Source organism: Cannabis sativa, chromosome 4 (assembly GCF_029168945.1).
Source record: "Cannabis sativa cultivar Pink pepper isolate KNU-18-1 chromosome 4, ASM2916894v1, whole genome shotgun sequence".
NCBI classification, from domain to species: domain Eukaryota; kingdom Viridiplantae; phylum Streptophyta; class Magnoliopsida; order Rosales; family Cannabaceae; genus Cannabis; species Cannabis sativa.
Genome location: NC_083604.1, coordinates 71,734,982 through 71,750,879, shown reverse-complemented (window position 1 = coordinate 71,750,879; position 15,898 = coordinate 71,734,982). Strand labels below are relative to the sequence as shown.

The 15,898-nt window shown below is 31.2% G+C and overlaps 3 protein-coding genes across 6 annotated transcripts; 1 reads left to right on the top strand and 2 right to left on the bottom strand.

The window, feature by feature from the left end:
- Positions 1-770: 770 nt before the first annotated feature.
- LOC115714627 (acyl-CoA-binding domain-containing protein 3) lies at positions 771-4,316 on the bottom strand. Of its 4 annotated transcripts, none has more exons than XR_004011088.2 (7): positions 4,157-4,316; positions 2,712-3,476; positions 1,964-2,069; positions 1,683-1,765; positions 1,490-1,569; positions 1,343-1,408; positions 771-1,228 (listed from the first exon to the last, which is right to left on the bottom strand). XR_004011088.2 is itself a non-coding variant. In XM_030643372.2 (6 exons), exons 1-5 carry the CDS (start codon positions 4,171-4,173, stop codon positions 1,539-1,541), a joined length of 1,002 nt encoding a protein of 333 aa, XP_030499232.2. In that variant the 5' UTR covers positions 4,174-4,314; the 3' UTR covers positions 771-1,228; positions 1,490-1,538. The 4 variants fall into 4 exon arrangements, 2 of the variants coding, with proteins under 2 accessions (XP_030499232.2, XP_030499233.2); XR_004011089.2 differs by having other exon boundaries at positions 1,343-1,394; XM_030643372.2 differs by lacking the exon at positions 1,343-1,408 and having other exon boundaries at positions 4,157-4,314.
- Positions 4,317-9,396: 5,080 nt separating this feature from the next.
- Positions 9,397-10,915, top strand: LOC115715040 (uncharacterized protein At2g23090). Its single transcript, XM_030643828.2, has 3 exons — positions 9,397-9,595; positions 9,869-9,909; positions 10,557-10,915. The coding sequence occupies exons 1-3, from the start codon at positions 9,520-9,522 to the stop codon at positions 10,674-10,676; spliced, it is 237 nt and encodes a 78-aa protein (XP_030499688.1). The 5' UTR covers positions 9,397-9,519; the 3' UTR covers positions 10,677-10,915.
- Positions 10,916-11,249: 334 nt separating this feature from the next.
- LOC115715039 (casein kinase II subunit alpha-2) lies at positions 11,250-14,880 on the bottom strand. The gene is made up of 10 exons (XM_030643827.2): positions 14,413-14,880; positions 13,815-13,944; positions 13,450-13,644; positions 13,138-13,295; positions 12,952-13,042; positions 12,801-12,866; positions 12,274-12,356; positions 12,012-12,075; positions 11,834-11,902; positions 11,250-11,614 (listed from the first exon to the last, which is right to left on the bottom strand). Exons 1-10 carry the CDS (start codon positions 14,715-14,717, stop codon positions 11,555-11,557), a joined length of 1,221 nt encoding a protein of 406 aa, XP_030499687.2. The 5' UTR covers positions 14,718-14,880; the 3' UTR covers positions 11,250-11,554.
- Between the last annotated feature and the right edge of the window lie 1,018 nt (positions 14,881-15,898).

Genomic DNA, 15,898 nt, shown 5'->3' with positions numbered 1-15,898 from the left:
TTCCATCTGTTTAACATTCTTTAAAAAAATATACATACAAAATAAAAATAAAATATACAAGAAAAAAAATGATGTGAAATTTTATTAAAAAAAATTATAAAAAATTAAATTAAATTAAATAATTATTGAATTTAACACAAATAATGTGAAAAATAAAATATTATGTGATTATTTAAGACCAATTTAAGTGTTTTTTTTTCCATGAACTTTAATGTATTATAATTGTAACTAAAGTATAGGTTAGTAGTTGGGTATTTTGTCAATTTCAATAAGAAAAAACTAAAAAATAGGTCAAAAATTTCTAACTCTCTTCTTCGTCTGGCGATGCATGTTTGTTGGTTTGGCATCATTTTCTACTCTAAATCAGTATATATGCTGCACAATGTTCTATTTGTTTTATTATTTTTTTAATCTCACCATATTCAACTTTTCTTCCTTCCAAGTTAATTTTTTACTTTCTTTGCATTGAAAATATTCTAAATTGAGAAATGATTCTCGAAAAACAATATTTCATTTAATAGAAGATAACTTGAAAAAACTCAAATCCAAACAAACATAAAGTAGATATATCTTGACTTGTACTTCACTTCTCAATATTATTGATTAGCTGAGCTCAATAGTCAATACTCTCTCTTTCACAACTTCAAGTACACGTACGTACCTTGTATTGACTCAACATGTTTTTCATAATTATGAAAAGAAGCTTCAGAAAAACATAATAAATTGTTGTTAATTAATACTAATAGTAAGTACTAAGACAAAACATTATATGCCTTGTAATATACGTTTCCATCTTATTTATATGTTTTATTCACACCAATGTTAAAAGACCCATCACAACATTTTTAAACCTCCAATGAAGATGACTACTTTGGAAACAGATACTTGGAAAGTAATAACACTAATCTTCATATAATTATATACCCAGTAAGGACCCAATTAAGTATAATAAAAAAGACCTAAACAAATAAAGAATATTAAAAACTAAGTAATAGAGTGGGATAATTCTAGTGCCATATACACAATATATGTTTATTTTATCAGAAACTATAAACACTTTAATATGTACTTGTTATAAAATGAGGCTAATTTTTTGAACCCTTCTTCTCCTTTGAATAGCGGTCAATTCATCTACTGCTGTAGAAGAAGCTCCCATGGTGCTAAAGGGTGTAGAAGACATAAAAGCGCCAATTATTGTTTGTCTTGAATTGGAGACAAAGGCATGTTACTGAAAACAACACGATGTTGAGATTTAATCTTAATGGCAAACACAATTGTCTTAATCAGAAATTAATGTTAGTCCCTCCAAGTTTATTATTTCAACTCATTTTTCTATACTTACTGTTTGCACGTCATGAAATTGCTAGTTTTCCTAGTATAAGTGATTTCCACTCCTAGAAAATGTTCACTATGATTTTGCATAAACCAACAATTAAGGCAATGATAAAAATAGGGAAAAAATTCTATATAATAGTTGTCAGGTACACACCTAGTTGCTTCAATGGGTCCCAACTCCAACTTATGTGACATCTGTACTTTCAGTGATGAGGCTTCAGTTCTTCAAGTTTTCTGTAAAAAAATCATAGATGAAACTTAAGTGGATGGGCAAAACTAGATGAGCTACACATATTCACTATTTCTATCTGTCAAAAGAGATGTCAATGTTGAAAGTAAATTATTACCTCCCATTCTCTGAAATAGGTTGGTTGTGTGCAATTGTCTTCAGACCATCATGCTTTCCGAATTCAGAAGCATCAATAAATCCCTATAAACCAATAAGGCAAGCACAACAGGAATCTTACAATTTGTACAAAAAGAAAAAAGAATAGTCCACAGAAATTATTAAGCTACATCTTTAGGGAAAAAAAATAGTTATAACTAGGAAGTAATAAAATACGAAACAGAAGATGAAGATAGTTCTTTGCAAATCTGTAGCTTTCGAAAAGAACTGAAATTTTCTTACACCAGATTCATCTTGCATCCACCCAGGAATTTTTTCTGAAAGAAGTGAGATATAACGCTCCATAGCCGTCTCTGGAGTCATTTCAGCAAGCTGTTGCCAAGCGTTCCTTGCAAAATTTGACCAATTTCGTCAATCACTTAATCAGGCAAAGGCCCCCATAACTTCTCTCATTAAAAAGTACTAAAGCTGTTATGTAAAACTAGAAGGACAATGCATTTGTGATTTGAGAATGAACAGCATAATTTAATCTCATAGCACTTCAAGAATCTGTTCCTTAAATCCTTCATAGCATAATTAAAAGTCATTGAATTTCTTACATACAAGGTTGCTGCTAAGTCTGCTTCACAATTAGTTTGACACAAAAGCATTTAATACCACCGACAGTGGGGGAGGACCGGAGGAATATAAAGATGAGTTAACTCTAAGAGAAGCATGTACAAATTGAATATATCAACTTTTACTTGTCAGTTCAGTAAAATATATCCCCTCCCAACCATCTTTTCTTTTATACAACTAACCCCAGAAATTTAAAACAATCAATTTATCCTTTAAGTAATTGAATGAGACAATTCAACTTTTTGTTCTTTCCCACTAGACTCTATAACAGATGATGTTTACCTGGTAAATAGTTTAAAATGTCATTAATGCAGCATTAAGGTTTATTGACAGATATTAAATTCAATTGACAAGCTTAAAATACTAAAAGAGACAGTCAACTAAAGAAGGGTAAAGTGAAGTTAAGAACTACCATTTTGCTCTTGCGAAAAAATTCAATGCCATTGGTTGAGGATCAAGGCAAGGTCCTTGAGTAGCAATCTTGTAAAGCCCATATAACATCATCTTCACATCATTATCAAGAGCTGAAACTCTATCCACATTACTAGAGGAACCAACATACCCCATTGCTGCACCGAACAGCCTCTCCAACTCAGTTCTTTCTATTCCCACCCAATCATCATCTTCATCAAACAAACCCCCCTTTGCATCATCACCACCTCCATAATTGTCCACTTCATCAAATTCAGCCACCTCAATTTCATCACATTTAGCCAGACCCTCTTTCTCATTGGTGCCCGTACACTCCTCAATCTCTTCAATTATATCCCTTTCAGAACTTCCATCAAACAACTCACCCGCTCTCTCATTAATCCCACCATTACCTCCATAACTTTCTTCCTCAACAACACTCTCATATTCTCCTTCAGTCTCGAAAAGGTTTCGTAATTCTACAGACCCAAAATCACGATCAGCAAATTCCTGAGCAGCGGCAACCAACCCACCTTCGGATTTCTCAACCTCACAAACTTTTTCAACAAACCCAACTCGCTCCTCCTCACTATTCAAACCACGAATATCCGATTGAACAGAGAACTTACACTCAAAAAAACCCAGTTTGCTATCACCATGATTGGAATCACCACTATGAGGAGAAGAAATTAGCTTACCGATAATGTAACAGAACAGAGCAGTAAGAACAACGGTGGAAACTAACTCAAGAAAAAGCTCCATGATCCTTGCACAGAGAAGAAAAAGAAGACGAGTTTTAGCTTAAAAAAATGAGAGATTTTGTTGACGAAAACCAAAAATAAAAAAAAAAAAAATGATTAAAGAGAAAGAAAGAGAAGGATATTGAAGAACAGAGCAAAGTATATTCCAACTTTTGCATAGTTTCTTCGTACGTGTCGGTCCAATTTTTGGTGTCAAGCTTTTACAAAATGAGGTGTGTGCGTCACTCTGTTATTTCAAAATTGAAAACGACTCTTCTACCACTAAATACTAATTGCTAACCGATCAAATAGAATCCCATAAGAGATTTTTCTTTTTCTTAAACAAGAAAAAAAATGAAAAATTAATAATAATAATAATAAATGAGGGGGGAATTGGTTTTAAGAACTGTTTAATAAGATGCTTAAGAACTCTAATGAGGGCTACTTTGAGTGAATTAATGGTACCGAATATATTTATTTACAATTTTGTTCATTCACGCAAAGGTTTTCACCTTTTTATTTTTCAGTTCTTGTCACAACTTTTTGGTTCATTACTGTCAATATAATTCAACACTAAATTTTTTATCATATGGTTAAACAAAAACAATATTATCAATATTATTTGACAATAGTCTCGTGTATATGCAAAGAACATACCCCTATGAAAATTGGAACTGAAATTAAATTAAAGTTAATAAAAACTTACATTATTAAACAACCCATTGTTTCTGATTATCTGTGGTAGTAGCAGAGTGTTGTCAATGTCAAGAATTTGAAGAGAGATATAGAAGGGGTTTGACTAGAAAAGAAAAGACTTGCTTTCTGATTATATTTACTAAAATTCATCAATACACGTAGCACCTATTTATTTATAGGTTTCACCGAAATCTTATTTAAATAATAATAAATATGAGTTTTTTCCCAGTTTTTTTTTTTATATATATATATTTTTTTTTACCAAATAACAACCCACATATCAAAAATAATTTAAATTGTAATTCAAATTGGCATAAAAATATCTCTAATAGTATTTTTAAAAGTGTTAAATTTTTTTATATTATTTAAAAATATAATATTTTATTTTTCTTTTATATTATTTTTGACCCCCTTAATTCTAAAAGTACTTCAATAGTAATAGTATAACACCTTTCAAAAATATTATAATATGATAGTATTTTACCAAATAAACAATCTACATAAGTAAGTATCTTCCAAAATTTAACTATTAGAAATGCTTTAACAATCCACCCACGTAGCAACACAAACCGTAAAAGTAAAGAAAAAAAAAATAATATACCAGATGATTCAAAAAAAAAAAAAATAATAACAACAATACTAGTAATGGGCTTAGAAATTAGAATTCGTCATTTAAATTTCAAATTTATAAAGTATAAAAAAAATAATAAATGGGTAAATAGTGGCATTTATGTTTGTAAGCATCATAAACCCAATGTTTATTTTTAGCGGCATAAGTACTCAATGTTTATAAAACTGTAATTTTTCTCTAATTTTGTTAGTACAAACTCTGATATTGCCTTAAACAGGGCACATATAAAGCCTAAATTTTTTATTATCCAGTCTCAATAGAAATATATAGTATCAGTTACTTCCAAATGTTCTTTTAATAAATTACAGTTTTACAAACATTAGGTACTTATGCCGCTAAAAATAAACATTGGGTTTATACCGCTTACAAACATAAGACTTTGGATACTTATAGCGCTATTTACCCTTTAATTATTTATTGAATAAATGAAGTGAATTTAAATTTAAAGTTTGTTGTTTTTTTTGTTTGGAAGAAATTGATTATATTAATTAAATAATATAAATCTATACATAAATGTTTTATGTATCTTTATATATAAAAATTGGACATCTAAAAAATGGTTAACGTTTTATTATTTTTCTCCGTTTACTTTAACAGTTAATTAACAAATTTGTCTTTCTAGAAAATTCAAAATATTGAAGGCAAAAGCGCGTTAACAAATTCTAATCGACTTTAATCCTAAATGATATTAAAATCTTATCTTCAATTTGGTAACTCGGACACCGAATCTTAATTTGTCTTTTCGCTCCAAATATTTGATCGAGGCAAATGGTGATGTTCCACCATTGAAGCTATCCAGGGCCGGCCCTGAGCATAGGCGGACTAGGCCTGTGCTTAGAGGGGCCCAAAAAAAATTTGTCCCCTTTTAAAATTACACATTTTTTTTATCAATTTTGAAAAATATCACATTTTTTTTCTAAATGAGGGCCCAAAAATATTTTTTTTTTTGCTATGGCCCACTAAATTTCAAGGTTGGCCCTGAAGCTATCTTAGAAAACCGAGTTCTCTTTTTCTTACCTCTACACCCAACTTTGATCTTTCTTTGTCTTTGTTACTTGCCTCAAACATGATTGATCAAGCTTAAGGATGCACATTTCCCCACGGGAATGGGCCCGCGGGGACCCGCCCCTAATAGGACGGGGATTCCCCGTCTAAATGGGGAACGGGGCGGGGATGAGGATTACTTTTTGTGTCCAAATGTTAAACGAGGCGGGGACGGGGATCACACTCCTCGCCTTGATGGGAACCCGTTTTATATTTTATCTTATATTTCTAGTAATATTTTATAATTTATGTTTACATTTTTTTTAGTATATTAGTATTTTTTTTATGAATTTTAACTTGTGTTTTAGATAATAATTAATTTATTGAATAATAATTAATGTGTAATATTTTAATTTTTATAGTTTAATATTTTTGTATATTATAAATTTTATTTTTCTATTAGGGGATTCTCCGTCCCGTTTTCGCTACCATTAGGGAATTTCGTGTCTCATTCTCAATAGGGAATAAGTGGGGATGAAGATTAAAATTCTTAACGGGGATGGGGATGGGAGCACTCCCCGCCAATTTCCCGCCTCGTGTGCATCCCTAAATTCAAGCTGAATATTTGAATTTTGATTGTAATTTATTTTTTTGGTTTATTGATTTTTAATTCTAAATTTGGTGAATTCAGCATCTATGGTGACAGTAAGGGAATGAAGATGGACTTCAATACCACTACTCTTGAGCAGAAGAAATCTAAACAATGTGCCTTTTTTCGTCCTGTATTCAAGTTCACTCTTAACGATTATTTTGGACAATATCTAGTGGTATTGGTATATGGGAATAATTTGGTTCATAAGAACACCTTGCCAAGTGCACCAGTATTTATGAAATAAGTTCATGTTATCTTTTGCTGATTTCAAAGGTGTCATAGCTAGTGGACTTTCATGGAGTCTCAACCCAAAAATCCTGGCTTCTTGCTTCTTATGAGAGATGGAGAAGAGTGAATTTTGGAGACCATATTAGTGGTGCGATGGGGTTTACTGTGAGCACATATTGTTGTGATGTCTCAGCTCCTATTGTACTAGTGGAGGAGGCAAAGGCAACCCTTAATTCTTGCTTGGTCTTAAGCCATCTTTAAAGAACATAAGTTCATCATCATTTAAGGGTATGTCTGAAATGTAATCAAATGACCTAATTTAGTCGTGGGAGTTAAATAGTTTCTTGAGTCAGTGAATGTGCTGAGATGAAACAAAAAGTCCACGCAAGAAAATCCACGATTTAATAGTGTTACTTTTATAAGAAAACATGTAAAATAAGTTACTTCTAAATCTTCTTTCTATAAATTCAAAAATTAAATTTGGTTACAAATTTTAAGACACTAAGGAGGCGTTTGGTTGGGAGGAATGAAAATATAGGAATAGGAATGGGAATGGGAATAGGAATAGGAATGGAATGGAATAAAATTTAAAATGCATAAAAAAAATTGATAAAAAAATAATTAATTTTTTTTTCTTGTTACATTGGAATGGTCATTCCTTCCTTTTTAAAATGGAATAGCCATTCCACCAAAATGGTGGAAAGAGCATTCCATTGGAATGCCATTCCAATACTTTAAAATGCAACCAAACAAAGGAATGGAATGAAAATTGTTTCCTTTCTATTCCATTCCATTTCATTACCTCCAACCAAACGCTACCTTAACATTGCACCATCCCCAAAATTAGTAGCGTGTGGAATTTTCACACTATTCCACTATAAGAATATATCAAATTTTACAATTTACACTATAATTTTAACGTTATACCAAATTGGTGTATAAGTTTTTCTTTACATTTTACCTCTTTCTCTAATTTGCTATAAAAATCCTCGTAAATTATTTGTTGAGACTATTTATAATTATAGTATAAATTAATTATTAATGTAAATAGCATAAAATACAAAATTATTTAAGCAAAATATATTTATTTAGTATCATATTTGATATGAATGATTGGAGTTTCTACTGAAAGTAATAAATTATATACAAAATTGGTGAAAAAAATATTTTAAAATGGTGTAACTATTGGAGACAGTCTAAGAAAGCCCATAGTGACCGAGCAAGATAAAATTACAGTTTTATAAATATTACGTACTTTATTTCCTAAAAATAATTATTGAGTCTATGTCAGTTACAAACTTAAAATTTAAATACTTAAAGCATTTCTAATATGGACAACACTTAGAGTTGTCAAAAGTGCATACATCATTCTAAAATATATATATTTTTTTCATTCACATAAGATTCGACAATACAAAAATCACCCTGATAGTTGACAACTCTAAAAATTACTCACCATGGTCCCACATGCCACTATTTAAATGATTAAAATTTATTAAATACTATAAAATAATACTATAAAGTATTTTTTTTTAAAAAAAATAAAAAGATAAAGTAATGTTACATGACTGTTGCTAAATATAGACAATAGTGTTGATAAAATTGTATTGAAAAATGATAATCGCATTGTATATGTGGCAAAATAACTCCATGGGCAACCCCCATTGGAGATGCTCTTATATTGCAAATATCCATTTTATTTTTTAAGCTAATTAGGATTTTTTATTTCTCAAATTTTGATATATACTAAACTGTGCACCCGGAACTTTTTAGATGGATACAAATACCCTATCAACTGTTAATATTGTTAGATTTAAGAACTTCCGTCTAATTCCGTTCAATTTTACAAACAGGAGCCTAATGTGGACAGAAGTTCGGGAGATACGATTTTGTATATGTCAAATTTTTGGAGCATAATTCGATACATGTCAAAGTTTGGAGGACACAATTTGGTACATAGACAATCAAAACCTTAAACATCCGTTAATATAATTGAAAAATATTAGATGTGTTGAATAAAACTATATAAAAGTAACAAGAAAATAACATCCAAACAATATCAAAACAACAATAAAAAAAATTACATATAATAAACAAAAAATTAACAAAATTACAACATACAAGACCGTATTTTTTGTAAAAAATCATAAAAATCGTAAAAATATTTAAAATTTCGTACAACAGTATTTTTATAATTTTTTTTGTTATTTTTATATATTTGTGAAACAATTCATTTTTTTTTTTTGTTGGGAAGAAGTTGAAGAATACTCATTTTTTTATATATATTAACTAAATTTACCTCCAAATAAATTTTAATTTAAATATACTTCTTTTCATAAATATTGTACTCAAATTATCTTCACACAATCACATAACTAAGATATAATTTCAAACATAATAGATTTGTATTTTTTGTAGATAGATGTGTAAATTTCTGAAAAAGTTGAGGCAAAATCTTGATTAGAGAATAATAAAAATTATCGTGAAGTGATAGGAATAAAATTGGTAGAATAATTAAAAAATAAATAAATATAATAGACTTTAAAAGAGGGTAAAAATTAAAAACATCAAATTAAATAAGGTATGTATAATATAGTGTAATTTTTTTTTTGTATGTACAATTCATTTGCAATTGCAAGGCTTTGATACCAAACGACAACTTTTGAGAAGGAGATAACAGTAAAACGACAATAAAGTCTGGGAAGCGACAAATGGCCCTTTTCTTTTGATCGGTCTCGGATTCTCTCTAGGCTCTCTTCTTAGCTATAAATGAACCCCTTTCGAACAATTTGTTTACTCTGGTGCCTCGCAGGTGTATATTGCTCATCTTCAAATTAGGGTTCGGAGGTTCTCATCTTCTTCGTTCCGTCTTCAAGCCATGGGAGGAGGCAATGGACAGAAGGCCAAAATGGCTCGTGAGAAGAACATAGAGAAGGCAAAAGCTGGCTCCAAGGGTAACTTCTTTTTTCTTGCTTTATTTTTCAAAATCCAAATCAAAATCAAACTTGTAGAGGGATCTTGAAATATTATCGTCCCCGATCATAAGAGATTCGATTTTTTTTTCCCCTTTCTTTCTCAATATCCAAAAGCCGTGGCTTTTGTTTATTTATTTAGTTATTGTATGAAAAGTAATTGAAAATAGTAATCATGGGTCATTTGAGGTAGATCTAGTTGTGTCTCTTGAACCATTTACTTTTTCTTATAAATTCGTTTGATTTATTATGCAGGAAGCCAACTCGAAGCAAACAAGAAAGCAATGTCAATCCAGGTATATATCTATATTTTGCAAGGACACACTTTATAACTAATAATTTGGTTGAACTGTTTATACATGGATTATTATCCATGTAATTTCAATTCATCTACTTAAGCCAATATCCTGTAGTTTTCTTTTGTTTCCATTTGAGAATGGGAGGAAAAGATGAATTTAGTGTCGTTTGGAGTTTGTGTAACCACCCTTTAAGCATGTATCTAAGGATTGTCTGTTCATCTATGCATGCACACACTCATATATGTGAGAATTAGATTGTTTGATAAATTGTCTCGCTCAAAATCAAAAACTGTAAATTGCAGTACTTTATAAATTGTTTGTATTCTCGTATGTGTATTTAATTGGTTGAAGCATATTGCTTATATAGCATGTAACATCTTTTTGTGGTATTTTCATACCTTTGGGTTTTACTTGCTAACATGTCTAATTTCATTAATTGACATTGAGAGAAGATCTTCACACTGTATTTTAGCTTATTAAACGAAAACTAGAAGTATTACCAAGCATGTCTTCGTGAATCAACATTAATTTTAAAGGCATTGGCATTAGTAATTCGATAACATGTAGATACAATTCAATTCAAAACAACTCATTGAGCAATAATGTTTTCTTTGACTGATAATACTTTGATATATTGGACACAGTGCAAAGTGTGTATGCAAACATTTATGTGTACCACGTCAGAGGTGAAGTGCCGGGAACATGCAGAGGCAAAGCATCCCAAGTCTGATGTTGGTACTTGTTTTCCTCATCTGAAGAAATGAACAATTATGTTACTTTCAGAACTTTGCTGGGAGGATTGTGAAGGTGCTGTGCTTCTTTATATTGAGGGTTCTATAATTTTAGAATGATTCTACCAAGAATTGTCTTGTGTTTAGTAGGCTTAAATCAAGCTTCAAAACTGCGTGTAAAATATAGTCGTTGCTGAAGTAAAACTTGGTGGTAATGCCATTAATATCACTGTTACTATTCTATATTAAGTTGTGGCGTTCTGATTCTGTTACTAGTTTCTATAATTGGGTCATTTCTATTTTCTTTACCTTTGAATTTTTTTTTTGCGAAATTGTGTTCTCATACAATTGTGCTTGGTAACCTTCTGTTCTTTACAAGATATTGAAGGTTTAGGGGTATCTATCATAAGTGACAGGGATCCCGGTTAACATAATCAAAGACAATAATCCAACCGAATGCTTCAATTATCAACTGGCCATATTTTGAACAAATTGCTTATGGAGTTACGTTCGTTACTTCACTGATTTTTCAAACAATATTGTATTCTGATTTCTGGCATAGTTAAGAGCAAATAGTAAAACCAGTATTAAAGTGAAGCATGATGGTAATAATAAGGTAAGAATACATAATGCTTAATCAATAATATCCAAGTGTTTTTTGCTAAAATACCATACAATTTTAATAATAATCAAAGCTCGAAATACCCCTGATCTTCACTCAAACCCTTCAATAAGCAATAAAGTGTTCAAAACCCATTTTGTCAATCTCAATGGGCAGTAGTTCGACAAGGGATGCAAAAAACCCATTTGGCTTAAATGCCTATAGTTCAATAACGGAAACAATACGTTGAAAGAGATGTATAGTACATTCTCAAATGGGTTCATACATAAACAAGTCTTGATCAGGCTTATTATTGCGTTCGCATCCGGCTGCTTTCTGCTGCCCTCACTTGAGAAAAGTATGGATGAGCCTGCACAAATAAGAATATCAGCAAATTGAAAAGGATGGTAAAATGCCCCAAAGCAGAAAAGAATTCAATGAAGAACGATACTAATGAAGTTTGAAAGAGTGAAGATGAAATTGGTGATACCAACATAAAAGGTATGCAACTGATCAAGAAGGCTGTTCTTTAGTTTAATGAAACGAGTAGATGCTATAAGTAAAACCATTGAAGTATGAGTAAAATTACCATTGCTTCTCTTGCAGTAAGCCTGTCCTGATGATCATACCGGAGAAGCTTATCAAGAAAATCAATTGCCTGCAGATTGAATACCTTAACAATCAGTACAAATAAAATAAGAGTTCTTACTCATCTGCCAGAGCCTAAATCAAGCAGTAAAACATGTACAAGGGAAGAGACAAATGACCTCTGGGGAAACTAGGTGCTGATTATCTGCATTAATGAATTTAGACCAGGGTTTCCTGCTGTGCCTGTAGGGAAAACACAAGAAGTTCATCAACACAAGTTTTAAGCTAATAAAGCATTCACCACCAGAAATCAAATCATAGTAAGCTCTGCACTAAATTGGGGAATAAGATGAATTTCCAGCATTGAACCACTAAGATATAAGCAAGAAATTTCAGATTACCAATCTAATAACTGAACACAAGAATTGTTACACATCTTACCTCCCAACGAGTGCATCAAGTTGTGAGTCAAGCTCCAATTGATATTTGTTTAAATATGCATTTAGCTCATCAGTCCCAAGTACCTGAAAATGGAAGCAAATCATAATTTTATGAATATAACTTTGCAGACAATTAACCGTGTCTCTTGCATACATTTACATAACTGTTTCACACCAATTCTGATTATAATGAAAGAGAAAAATTATAATATGTAAGGGTAACATAAATGGCAGAAGGGTCATAACATAGCTGTTTTTTTATTTATTTTTTCATTTTGAACTTAACACACTATAGGATTGTTTATTTCATTCTTTTTGGAGGTTAAGTCCTCCCTCTAAACCTACAATTTTTGAAAGGCAAGAATCCTAAAAACTTACAAGGTTGGTATTCATGACAATTCAAACCCATTATAAGATCCCATTTAGCGGAATCAATAGTTCTTACTGCTTGGAAGTTGCACAGGTTGTCGTAGTATGCATACAATATAGATTGAATTCATTTAAGCTAAAAAAAACAAGTAAAATTACCTTGGCAATTTTAACAAGCTGATCATGATTGTCATGACCATAGAAGAATGGTTCCTTGCGAAATATCTGCATATGTTACAAGTACATTGAGCAAAGCAAGCATAAACAATCTCACTTAAGCTAAAAGAATATGTAGTAACTATAATCTCACCATTCCAGCAAACATGCAACCAAGGCTCCACATGTCTAAAGAGTAGTCGTAATCTTGAAGGTCAACTAAGAGTTCAGGACCCTTAAAGTATCTGAAACATGAAAGTGAAAGATGATTATACCATGATAATCAACCATGTGTGGTAATTTCATCAAACAAAAAAAATTTAAGATTTCAAAAATTTACCTTGAAGCCACGCGAACATTATACTCCTTCCCTGGATGGTAAAATTCTGCAAGACCCCAGTCTATCAAGCGGAGTTTTCGCAACTCGTGGTCTATCATAACATTGTGAGGCTTTACATCGCGATGCATTATTCCTTGTGAATGGCAGTAGTCTAGTGCCTGTAGGCAAGGAAAGTTGGGTCATTTAGCTAAACATCAAGTGTAAAAAACTACCATTTTCATTTCCTTGTTTGATTTATTATTTTCTTTCTATTTCTAGTTCTAAATGAAGCAAGACATTCATGCAGTAAATAAATGGTACTGAATGAATTACCTTGAGAAGCTCATAAATGTAGTAGCGAATGTCATAATCAGTGAGGGTAGGGTACAAAACTTTAAAATCGGTACTGTTCACATACTCAAATATCAAACTAGGAGTTTTTGAGTGCTGATCTCTAACAATATCGAGAAGCTTGACAATATTAGGGCCTCCACAAAGGTTCTGGAGAATTTTTATTTCTCTCTTGATCTGCAGATACATTATTCACAAACAAAATTAACTTCAAACACTAACAAGGTTCTCTTGGGTTTTTGGTTCTCAACCACAAAGATTATTGCAACTTCAACAAAACAATGTAATCAAACCATATATATTAACAAAAATTTCATCAGCAACCTGCCCAAAGTTTAATACTTCACCTTCTTTTTCTTAACAGGTTTAAGGATCTTGATAATGCACCGCTCATTGCTATTGACATTTATGCCTTCGAAAACCTCACTGTATTTCCCCCTTCCTACTTTGCGAACAACCTCATAATCATCTTGATCACTGAAAGTAGCACACAGAAAAGCAAGTTTTAATCGAATTGCAGAATTAAATAAGAGGTAATCAAACAATAAAAAATAAATGAAAAAGGGTACTCAAAGTAGTTAAAAAAATTCATGGGATTGGGGGAGCAGAACTGGCCACCTCCCCTTTAAACTATACCATATCAATGAAATAATATTTCAAGAACATGAATCACAAGATACTTCTCAAATCCCTCAAATGGAATCGACGATCAGATTATAATACAGAGGAAGAGATCCGAAACGGAATAACACAGACACAGTTTTCTTTCGATATATATAAAAAAATCTCTTGTAGTCACATCCATACACGATCTTGATTCAAATCATTCGTAATGAATTAATAAAAGCTAACGAGCTAAAAGATTAACGGATTCTATTTTCTCGGCAACCAAACACATCAGAAATGAAAAAGAAAGGCTGTAACGTTAGGGTTCAAAACCTTTACCCCCATTGAACAGCGAGGGACTCGTAATCCCAGTACTCTTTAGGGCGAAGGACATTGACATCTGTGTAGACACGAGCTTTGGACATAGCTTGGAGGCTTGGACCCAAGATCTCGTTGGGCTCTGTGTGATGATGAGCCTTATTATTAGAGTGGCTAACGAAGGTGGTGATGGTTTTGTTATTAGGCGGATTTGGAAGAGACGAGGTGCGCACGATAGGAGAGTGTACAATCGGCGCACGCCAGACAACAGCAGTGCACACTAGCAGAAAGCGTAGGAGTAGTGATGAGTTGTGCGCATCCCTCATAAGACGCACCACCACTCCCGTTAACGTGCGCCTATTTGGCTAACTAAAGCTGCGCCTGGTTTTGGTTGGCTATTGTCTTGTGCTACTAACAGGGTTTTCTTTTTTTTCTATATTTTCTTTCTTTTTGTGGAAATATCGGAATGAGGGGTATTAATTGCGTACGGTCGTAAGAAGTATATTTTTGGTACGAGCTTTAAATAAATAAGACGTGTCAAAGTCTAATTGGGTATGTTGAGCGACATTAGATTCACCAATCGTGTAATTTTAGATGTTCTGATAGGGTGGTTGATCTTAACATAATTTAAGGTAGGGCCGTAGGCACTAAGTGCAGATGGTATAATTTTGGATTCAATTTAATTCATCTAATAATTTAAATTTAGTATAATCAAATCTAATTATTTTAGAGGCTTTTTCATTTTTATACTTCAAAACAATTTTTTTATTTTTTTTTTTTTTTTTTTTTTTTTTTTACGGAATTCTACATAGAAACCTCTATTGCAACTAGCACTGCAACCTAAATTACAACAAAAAATCGTACAGAAACTCATATTGCAACTAGCGTTGCAACCACTTTAAAAACCCAAACCGTAAAATTAAAAAAAAGTTAAAAAAAAAAATAGTATATGGGGTCCCATTATTTTAATTAAATTATTTAATATTTATTAAAAAAATATTTTTTTTCTCATAACTAACAATAAAATATTAATAAATTAAAATAAATAAAAAATAATAATAAATTCATAAGAAAAAAATATTTAATTTTATTTTAAATTATACTTAGATAAATTTTGAAATTTATTTGTATAATAATATATCATGTATTACTATTTCTTACATTCAAATATTATATATAATTTTATATACATATATTACTTTTACATCTAAATTAATATCTAATTTACATTTAATCAGCACAAATGAGTATAAATGAGTTGGCTTGGTATTTTTGAAGGGTTTTCTTATGGTATTGGTACGCATTATTATTTGTCACTGCAGCGGTGGCTTTATTTCTGGTATGTACTATGTATTATTTCCAATAACTTCATATAATTCTTTTTCTTTTCATACTTTTTCAATCATATTAGTTGATATAAAATAATTTAATTTGAAATAATAAAATCTGTAGTGAAGTTTAGATGACAAATAGCATTCAAATAAATAAATATATTATATATATTAAA

Excerpts from the sequence above, each read along its gene's own strand:
- LOC115714627 (XM_030643372.2), bottom strand. Across the intron at positions 2,070-2,711 it reads TTTTTCGCAAGAGCAAAATG|GAACGCTTGGCAACAGCTTG; the intron begins GTAGTTCTTAAC and ends AAATTTTGCAAG. Across the intron at positions 1,766-1,963 it reads GGATGCAAGATGAATCTGGT|GGATTTATTGATGCTTCTGA; the intron begins GTAAGAAAATTT and ends ATTGGTTTATAG.
- LOC115715040 (XM_030643828.2), top strand. The coding sequence starts at position 9,520 with ATGGGAGGAGGCAATGGACAGAAGGCCAAAATGGCTCGTGAGAAGAAC. Across the intron at positions 9,596-9,868 it reads GGCAAAAGCTGGCTCCAAGG|GAAGCCAACTCGAAGCAAAC; the intron begins GTAACTTCTTTT and ends TTTATTATGCAG. Across the intron at positions 9,910-10,556 it reads AGAAAGCAATGTCAATCCAG|TGCAAAGTGTGTATGCAAAC; the intron begins GTATATATCTAT and ends TATTGGACACAG.
- LOC115715039 (XM_030643827.2), bottom strand. The coding sequence starts at position 14,717 with ATGAGGGATGCGCACAACTCATCACTACTCCTACGCTTTCTGCTAGTG. Across the intron at positions 12,867-12,951 it reads GTTGCATGTTTGCTGGAATG|ATATTTCGCAAGGAACCATT; the intron begins GTGAGATTATAG and ends TAACATATGCAG. Across the intron at positions 12,076-12,273 it reads CTTGATGCACTCGTTGGGAG|GCACAGCAGGAAACCCTGGT; the intron begins GTAAGATGTGTA and ends TTTTCCCTACAG.